Source organism: Moschus berezovskii, chromosome 19, assembly GCF_049115385.1.
Source record: "Moschus berezovskii isolate FMDL1 chromosome 19, NW_MosBer_1.0, whole genome shotgun sequence".
NCBI classification, from domain to species: domain Eukaryota; kingdom Metazoa; phylum Chordata; class Mammalia; order Artiodactyla; family Moschidae; genus Moschus; species Moschus berezovskii.
Genome location: NC_142478.1, coordinates 56466596 through 56476630, shown reverse-complemented (window position 1 = coordinate 56476630; position 10035 = coordinate 56466596). Strand labels below are relative to the sequence as shown.

At 47.4% G+C, this 10035-nt stretch overlaps 1 protein-coding gene across 2 annotated transcripts in view; it reads left to right on the top strand.

Annotated features, from left to right (window-relative positions):
* Positions 1–7545: 7545 nt before the first annotated feature.
* MLXIP (MLX interacting protein) overlaps positions 7546–10035 on the top strand; it is a 57961-nt gene continuing 55471 nt past the window's right edge. For both annotated transcript variants that reach the window (XM_055404413.2, XM_055404412.2), the window contains exon 1: positions 7546–8069. In XM_055404413.2, coding sequence (XP_055260388.1) covers positions 7657–8069 — 413 coding nt within the window. In that variant the 5' untranslated portion in view covers positions 7546–7656. The remainder of the gene's footprint in view (positions 8070–10035) is intronic.

Sequence of the window (10035 nt, the reverse complement as noted above, 5' to 3'; positions counted from 1 at the left end):
GCACTTTCCATATAGTAACTCAGGCAGTCCTCACGACAATCCAGAGAAACAAGTATTAGTTATCCCCAGGTTGTGAAAGTTTTGTAGCTGCAGATCTCTCCCCTTCTTAATTTTCTCCCCTTTCTCAGTCAGATCCCTAGGGCCTTCCTCCTTCTGTAACCTTCACTTTATCCTGTGGCTGTCTTTCTCACATATTTATAAAGGAAAGATTCCACCTCACCAGTTCCACTTAGAGACACACAGCCACTAACAAGGTTTAGCAGAGCAGAGACTTCAGACTTGAATGCCTATAGGAACCAGGCAGGTCATGGAAATAGCAAAGCACACTGGGAACAATAGGGAGTGGTGGGGACTGGGGAAAACTGGAGAGCCAGGCTGGGTCTAAAGGGCATTGTCCCTCCTCAGCTCCAGCGTCTACCATATGGAACTAGTAAGAGCCCAGTATTGCCAGATCTTCTGATAGTTCAGGAAGATTCTAACACCCTCACGTTTATATGAAATGTCATGATTTTTGCAATGTTAACAAGTAAGTCAAATTAAAAAAAACTTGTTTAGATATTAGTTTTTACTGTGGTAAAGGCATGTTCATCCTTTTCTTTTCACCCCAAGTACAAGACACAGAAGCAGAAAAGCTGTATTTAGTGAAATAAGGCAACATCTGAAGCCTCAAACCACCATATACAAAGTAGACAGGAGAGGTCTTCCCTGGTGGCCCAGTGATTAAGAATTCCTTGAGGGGGGAGGGGCGCCGAGGTAGGGGCCGGGCAGGAAGAATCCGCCTGCCAGTGCAGGCGACACAGGTTTGATCCCTGGTCCAGGAAGATCCCACATGCCATGGATCAACTAAGCTGGTGCACCACAAGAGAAGCCGCTGCAACTAGAAGTCCATGCCCCACAACTAGAGAAAGTCTGCACACAGCTTTGAAGACCCAGTACAAACAAAAATAAAATAAATCCATTTTTTTAATTAAAAAAAAAACAAGAATCAAGTATGATCAGACCCGTAGGTAGGTATTTTAATAAGAAAAGAAAATGGGGTTTGGTTTAAAATGTCTGTATGTGAGATAGTCGGACCTCTATACCCCTGAATTCTGCACACACCCCCTTCCTGCATAATCTCTGCTGACTGCCCCTCTCTCCCTTCTTCTGCAGACAGGAGATTTAGCAGTTGGAGAAGTTAAATCAGAAATTGGACCAGAGAAGCTCCAGAATCAGAGGCAGTTGGCATGGAGGCATGCAGGGAGTGAGAGGCTGGCAGAGAGTTTTTAATAAGCTATCTAACATGGTTTAACTTTCAAAACTTTATATTTTATGTTTATAAAAATCTTTAAAAATCATAATTTAAAAATTCGATTTTAAGTTTGATTTCGTTTGTTTAAGCTGTTTCTTGTGTCTCATATCTTTCTTTTCTGCACTGTGCTAAGTTGCTTCAGTCATGTCCGACTCTTTGGGACCCTATGGACTGTACAACCCACCAGGCTCCTCTGTCTATGGGATTCTCTAGGCATGAATACTGGAGTGGGTTGCCACACCCTCCTCCAGGGGAACTTCCTGACCCAGGGATCGAACCGGCATCTCTTATGTCTCTTGCATTGGCAGGTGGGTTCTTTACCACTGGCACCACCTGGGAAGCCCATCTTTCTCTTACTTGAATTTAATTTTTCTTTTGCTGGAGAATAACCTCTAGTAATTCTTTCAAACATAGCCTATGCAGGAAAAGGACATTTAACCTGTACCCTCCAAGATTTGAGGTATAATTTACATAAAGTGAAATTCAACCTTTTTAGGTGTATATCTATGCTGCTGCTAAGTCACTTCAGTCGTGTCCAACTCTGTACATCTATATTGATTTTTTAAAAATAAATATTTATTTATTTTTGGCTGTGCTGGGTCTTGGTTGCTTTTTGGTCTTTCTCCAGTTTTGGTGCCCAGGCTTCTCATTGCAGTGGCTTGTCTTATTGCAGAGCATGGGCTCTCGGGCGTGAGGACTTCAGTAGTTGTGGTTCAGTTTGGTTGAGTTGCTTAGTCATTTCCAATTCTTTGCGACCCCATGGACTGCAGCATACCAGGGTTCCCTGTCCATCACCAACTCCCGGAGCTTGCTCAAACTCATGTCCATTGAGTTGGTGATGCCATCCAACCATCTCATCCTCTGTTGTCCCCTTCTCCTCCCACCTTCAGTCTTTCCCAGCATCAGGGTCTTTTCCAGTGAGTCAGTTCTTCGAATCAGGTGGCCAAAGTATTGGAGTTTCAGCTTCAGCATCAGTTCTTCCAATGAATATATTCAGGACTGATTTCCTTTAGGATTGACGGATTGGATCTTCTTGCAGTCCAAGGGATTCTCAAGAGTCTTCTCCAACACCACAGTTCAAAAGCATCAATTCTTCGGCACTCAGCTTTCTTTATGGTCCAACTCTTACATCCATACATGACTACTAGAAAGACCATAGCTTTGACCAGATGGACCTTTGTTGGCAAAGTAATGTCTCTGCTTTTTAATATGCTGTCTAGGTTGGTCATAGCTTTTCTTCCAAGGAGCAAGCATCTTTTAATTTCATGGCTGCAGTCACCATGAGTGGTGATTTTGGAGCCCCCCAAAATAAAATCTGTCCCTGTTTCCATTGTTTCCTCTCTATTTGCCATGAAGTGATGGGACTGGATGCCATGATCTTAGTTTTCTGAATGTTGCGTTTTAAGCCAGCTTTTTCACTCCTCTTTCACTTTCATCAAGAGGCTCTTTAGTTCTTCGCTTTCTGCCATAAGGGTGGTGTCATCTGTACTTGGGGTGAAAGTGAAAGTGAAGTCGCTCAGTCGTGTCTGACTCTTTGTGACCCCATGGACCATAACCTACCAGGCTCTTCTGTCCATGGGATTTTCCAGGCAAGAGTACTGGAGTGGGTTGCCATACACGGGCTTAATTGCCCCATGGCATATGGAATCTTCCCAAGCCAGGGATCAAACCAGTGTCCCCTGCTCAGCAAAGGCAGATTCTTACCACTGGACCACCAGGGAAGCCTTCTATGGATTTTGAGAAACTTACACAGTCATGTAACCACCACCCATAATCAAGAGATATTTTCATCACTCCAGATAGTTCCCCTGTTCCTCTTTGTAGTTAGTTCAGTTCAGTTCAGTCGCTCAGTCGTGTCTGACTCTCTGCGACCCCATGAATCACAGCACGCCAGGTCTCCCTGTCCATCACCAACTCTCTGACCCTCTAACTCTTGGCAAGCTCTAATCTGGTTTCTGTTCCTATCATCTTGCCTTTTCCCAGATGTCATATAAATCAAATCAAACATATATGGCTTTTAAAGTCCAACTTCTCTGACTCAGCATAATGCTTCTAAAAGTCATCTATGGCATTGCATTTTTGGAAACCTTTGAAATCCAGAGCTATAGTCATCAGTGGTCACCAGTGTGTGTATATGTTTTCAGTTGGGGTGTGTGTGTGTGTGTGTGTGTGTGTGTGTTTGTGCTCATTTGGTCACCAGTGCTGTTCACCAAATATTTCTGGCTGGCTGGTTTCTGGTCTTATGATCCTGTTGTACTTCCTAATTCCCTTGTGCTTGAGTGGGGCCATGTGATTAGTTCTGGCCGGTGAGTTGCAAGTACATATCCCTTCTGGGCAGCATTTGCCATAGTGGCTGCTCTGTGGCTTGAGTCTGGGAGCAACTCTGACCAGCAGAGCACACTGTCAGCCTATAATGGATGTGTAGTCAATAGACAGGTAGCTTTCAGTAGAAACACACCTTTGTGGTTTTAAGCCTTTGCGATTTTGGGTGTGGTTTATCACAGCACCATCAGCCTGTGTTTGACCCATATGGAATGTTTGCTTCTTTAACACTGGGAAATTTTCTTTTACTGCTGCTTTATTTATTTCCTCTATCCAATTTTTCCTCTTTTACTTTCTTCTTCCTTTCTGGAACTATTAGGCTGGTGCTGGAACTTTTGTTGGAAGAATCCTCCATGTCACTTAATTTTCCTTTGTCCTTTTGGCAGTCTTTGGGAATAAATTCTCAGATTAGTCTTTCAGTTTACCACTGTGTTTTCCAGACAGTCATTTTACTATTCAACTTGACTTTTCTACAAAATCATAATTTTATATTCATATTTTTTTCCCAGGACCTCTGTTTGCTTCTTTTGCATATCAGTTGTTGCTCAATGTGTTCAGAATCTTCTGTATTCTTTCCAGGGCTATTCATTTTTTAAAGTCTTCTGTTTGTTCTGTTAACTTTTCCCTTTCACTTTTTAGTTCTCAGGTAGCCTTCTTCCAGACTGCTGACTTTCCTTAATTGTTTGCTGAGCTTTGCTGGTCTGTAACATTTTGTATTTGTTTTTTGTTTTTTTTTTTTGACTGTGCTGCAAGGCTTGTGGGATCTTGTTTCCCTGACTGGGGATTGAATCCGAGACCTCGGCAGTGAAAGTGTAGAGACCTAACCACTGACTGCCAGGGAATTCCCTGTATTTGGGAATTCTTATCTGCCTGTTTGCTGATTTGATTACCATGGAATGCTGCTTCTTATTTTTGGTTGAAGATGGTTATCCTATGAGGTTCTGGTCGAAGATGGTTATCCTATGAGACTGTGTGTTCTTGGGGTTTGCTGGGTGTGGAAGCTCTTTGTCCTTCCTGGAGTTGTTGGCTCCCCTGGGACACTGCCCTGCTTGTCCCCCTGTGCACTTGCTGTTGCTGTCCACTACTCAGTAGGAGGGAGGGGGCAGTCGTCAGCCTAGATCCTTGGCAAATATTTCCACATTTTCCCAAAAACTGCCCTTGAGACTTTTTTCCAGCCAATGCTTGGGAGCTTGGAGCAACCTGCAGCTCTCACTCTTTGGTGCTCCTCTGCTTTTAACTGCATTTTAAACTGCTTTTCCTCAAGGCTGGCTTCTTTTCTAATGTGATCTTTAGGAAATTATGGGGAGGATTAAATAAAGCATGTTTGTGTACTGAGTAAGGCCTATAAGTTGCCAGTTTTCAACTTCAGCCTTAAGAGTGTATCTCCTCCTAGGAAATTGATGGGGTTTGCTTTTGCTTGTTTGCTTTTGTTTTTTAAAGTATATATCCTAGGGATCTCCCTGGCGATCCAGTGGTTAAGACTCTGCACTTCCGTTCAGTCCCTGGTCAGGGAACAATTAATAAGGTCCTGCACACTACATGGCAGGGCCTTAAAAAACATTTTTTTTTTTTTTTTAAAGTAGAGACTTCCCTGGCAGTCCAGTGGTTAAGACTTCACTTTCCAATGCCAGGGGTGTAGGGTTTAAACCCTGGTTGGGGAGCTAAGATCTCACATGCCTCATGGCCAAAAAATCAGAACATAAACAACAGAAGCAATGTTATAACACATTCGATCAAGACTTTTAAAAAATGGTCAATATAAAAAAAATCTATATATATCCTTTCACATAGATACCTTTTGTGTTAAGAAACCAAAGAGAAATGAAGAGTATACTGCAAAGAAAAAAGTATAAAAGTAATAATTTTCTCTTTTGGGAATTGGAAAATAGTTGCCCCACCCAGAGATAACCAGCATTAACATTATGGAGCACTTCTGACATACACACATAAATATATGAATTTTTTAAAATTGGCATCAAACTACTGATAACTTTTTTTTTGGCTGTGCCGATGTGGTTTGTAGGATCCTAGTTCCCCAACCAGGGATTGAACCCCTGCCCCTTGGAGTGAAAGTTTGGAGTCCTCCCCACCACTGAACCACCAGAGAATTCTGCTAATAACTTTTTAAAAATTTATTTATTTTTAATTGGAGGATAATTGCTTTACAATATTGTGTTGGTTTCTGCCACACATCAACATGAATCATCCATAGGTATATGTCCCCTCCCTCTTGAACTTCCCTCCCACCTCCCACACCTTGATAACTTTTTAAAAATTGTCTTTCCACCCAACAACATATGATATCTTCCAATGTCAATAAATATACATTTGCATCATTTAAAATGTAGTCTTTCATTATATTAGGGACTATAGTATATTCAATGTATGCCCTCTTGTTAGTCATCACGTTGTTTATAACGTCCAATCTTACAAATGATGCACACACAGATTTAGGATAAAATTATAGAAGTGGAATAGCCATATCAAAAGAGGCTGGGCATTTAAGTGTTTATCAGGGAGAAAAGTCTTCAGATAAAGGAAGGCAACTCAAAGAGTTGCCCTTCAGATGATTGCAACCAGAGTTGGGAGTGGTAGTTTGGGCAAGGGAGGAGACTTCAAACTCACACCAGCTGCCTCTCCGTCTGGCCTTTCCCTCCTTGAAGACATCCAGGGATGGAGTTTGCACAGTTGCTTTGATAAGAGCCATTTGTCCCTTTCACTCCCAACATGCTCCCTCAGGGGGAAGGTGTGGTAGCTAGTTGAGATCCCACCCAAATCTGGAACTGAAACTGGCTTCAAAACAGGGCACAGGAGCAGCTGTAGAGGACCCTGGAGGCCCTACAGAGACTAGGATGGGAGCGCCTACCCCAGGGGCCCCACTGGCCCTCTAGTTGCCCTGCCCTCCCTACATGCCGCTGCCAGCTGGCTTTGAGCCCATTGACAGCTTTCTATACATGTCAACTGTTATGTTGGGCCATATGAAATCACTGTTTCTATAGTCAAAAGTGGTTGAGTATTGGCAATTTCTAGATGCCTTTGGACAGGCTAGTTCAGTCCGTTCAGTCTGTAGTCTGTTTATTTAGTGCTCATTCTTTGCTTGGCACTGTGCAAAGCACTTTATAGTCATTTTTTTTTAATTGTCACAACTTTCTGAGGCATAGGAATCCCCATTTGACAGAGGAGAAAATTATGGCTCAGAATTTCCCTTTTTGGAAGGGTTTAGGGACTGGTTCGCCCTCCAAGTTTAAGATCTTAACAATAATGACAGTATTTTGAGTTGTAGTTAAGGGAGCTGGTGGCTGGCTCTGCCATTGACAGATTGCGATGTCCTGGGAAAGTGCCTTAACTAAAAAGCTAGTTTTTACCTCTGCGGAGGTGAGAAGTGTTACTTATCTTGCTTTCGCGTTAGAAAATCCCTTTGGTATTCAGCGACTCTGTCGTCTCATCAATAAAATGGGGACGAAACCCTCAGGGCCCAGCAATATCTCAGAAGAGCCTTTAGGACACAGTTCCGGGCTCTGCAGGAGAAAGCGGGGCCTGGGAAGGGGAAGGAGCGCCACCCCAACCCACCACGTGGAGCGCCCGTCCGGCCGCGGCGAGGCGGCAGAGCCATTCCCCGGAGTGCGAGGCGGGATCTGCACGACCTGCTTGGCCAACGCCTCTCCTAGGCCAAGACACTGGCGAGTGACACCACCTGGCCACCACGTCCGGCAGCACCCCGAAGGGAAAGGGATGGCGAGGGGCGTGGCCGGGAGGCGTGGCCTCCGGCTCCCCCTCCCCCACTTTTTTTGTCCGCCCAGCTACGGAAAGGACCCCTGCGCCTTTAAGAGGCCGACGCGGGCGCCCGATTGGCCGAGACGCGCCAGTGACGTCACGCCGGGGCCGGCGCCGAGGCGGCCCTGTCGGCCCGCGCCCTCCCCCTCCCGCCCCGCCGCGCGCTCGCGGACAGTCGGCGCGCGGGCCGGCCCGGGCCGGCGCCCCGTCTCGCTCGCTGCCCTCCGTCCCCCCACGCCCCGGGGGATGCCCCCGGCCGGGTCCCCCCCATGGCCGCCGACGTCTTCATGTGCTCTCAGAGCCGGCCCCGCAGTCGGGGCCGCGCCGTGCTGCTGAAGCCCCAGGTGCCGGAGGACGACGACGACTCTGACACGGATGAACCGTCCCCGCCGCCCGCCTCCGGCGCAGCCGCCCCGGCCAGGGGCCAGGCTAGCGCCGCGCTACCGCCGCCCAAGGCAGGGTCGGGCCGCGATGAGCCTCCGCGCCGCCAGCAGATCATCCACAGCGGCCACTTCATGGTGTCGTCGCCTCACCGGGAGCACCCGCCCAAGAAGGGCTACGATTTCGACACGGTCAACAAACAGACGTGCCAGACCTACAGCTTCGGCAAGACCAGCTCCTGCCACCTGTCCATCGACGCCTCGCTCACCAAGCTCTTCGAGTGCATGACCCTGGCCTACAGGTAGGAACCCGGCCGGCCCCACCTCTCGAGCGGGGCTCCTTTGACAAAACAAGCGTGGAGGGCTGCCGCCGGGGGAACCTCTTAGCTTCATGCATTCCCTTTGGGTCTTCCCCCATCTGGCGGGTTTATGGGTCTGGGGTCCCGAGTGGAAACGAGAGGGGTGGAGGTCCTGGCCTCTTCCCTGTCTGCAAGGGCTTAAGTTCTTCCGGCTTCACGTTCCCCAGCTAGGCACCCCCCCCACCCCAATGTCCCGAGGCCACTGATTTCAGACTGGAAAAAGGTGTAAATACAGGCTGTACCTCGTGTTACTCGACTTTATCCACCCTTCCCCCCAAAGCTTTGTGTGTTTCCGACAATAGGGAGTAGTGGTTGGGACCACCTGTCCAGGGTGGTTAAGCGCTGGTTTACTGATTGTGTAAAATCTGCGAGCCCGTTTCCTCCTTCATAAAGAGAGGGTGACAGTATTACCTGCCTCCGTTGGCTGCTGTGGGGATGAAATGAGATAGGTAAAGTGCTTATTTCAGTGCCTGGCACATATTTAGTTGCTCCCTAAGTGTGAGCTAGTTTTCTTATCGTGACGGAGGCTGGGTTCCCTCACAACCTCTTGATTGGGAAGCTCTCCCCCGACCCACACTTGGGAGGGGCCCTGAGTACTTCCTAGGAAGACTTGAAGCCCTAGCCCATTGTGGTGGAGGCTGTCCCCCTGGCAAGTTGGAGGCTCCTTGGGCTGGCCCTGAAACATTATTTGGAGATGTTTAGGGCGGACATCCCAGACACCATCCTCACTTATGGCTCTGGCTCTAGGCGGAGATCTCTTTTTTTCCCCAAGTCACAGAAATGCCTGGGTTTAACCTCATGGCTTAAAATGCCCTTCCACTCTCCCTTTCTCGGTGTTTGTCAGGTATTTGCTTCAGATAACTTCTGCCTCGGGAACAGAACTTCTTTGGAGGAGCTGCAGTGCGGAGCAGCCCAGCCCCGCACAGAGCTCACGATAGGATCTCAGCAGAGTGGAGATTACTGCATTAGTAACTGGACTGGCTGGGGCTGTCTTAGGTGTCTGCTGCAGGCAGCGCAGACAGAGTTTCCTTGGAGATTCCAGAAACAGTATCAAGAGGAGTAGGAACGTTTCCTTCCACCTCCCCCACTCTTTTGGAAAGCAGTGAGCCCCGAATATACCCAAGTTATACATTTACCTGAAGCTGAAACGCTAGATATACATAGCTCCCGGTGGCATTTTCCCCCTCTGGAATAAATGATTAGTCAACTTGTTCCTTTGTTATGTTCCTGAAATGCACCCCCACTCTGCCCGCCCCCATTTCCTCTCTTGAAGGCTTCCCTGATGGTTTGTTTGCCACATGGCTGCAGTTCGTTACCCAGAGTTCTCCTCCCACCCCCTTTGCGTGGCACATTGGTTAGGCTCCGCTCTGATTCTCTGGTCTTGCCAGTTTGAGCTGGCACCGAGCCTGTGAAGATGTTTTTTTGTTTTTTAAACCCAAATGGTATTGAGGTCTCAGCCCTCTGCCCGCTTTTAGCCCTGCTTGGTGCGTGCGTGCATGCTCGCTCGTGTCTGACTCTTGCCGACCCCATGGACTGTAACCCTCCAGGATCCTCTCTGTCCGTGGGATTTTCCAGGCAAGATTACGGGAGTGGGTTGCCATTTCCTCCTCCAGGGTTAGCCCTGCTTACTCGGTCTCAAATTTTGAGCGCTTCGTTGGAATCAAACTCAACTCGACTGTAGCATATGGTGCAGTGAGAGAGGGCTTTCAAACAAACCTGGTGAAAGATAGGAATGTGTTCTATTAAGCGAACTTAATCCTTGCCTTTATTTTAATATAAACTTCTCCACATACAAAGAGAGAATGGGCGATGGAGTGGCAGGAGGCATGGGCCGAAGTGCTCACCTAAGCTCTGCTAAAGGGTAAATAAACCAGTCTGCCCTCTGCCCTCAGTTTGGATAACCTGAAGG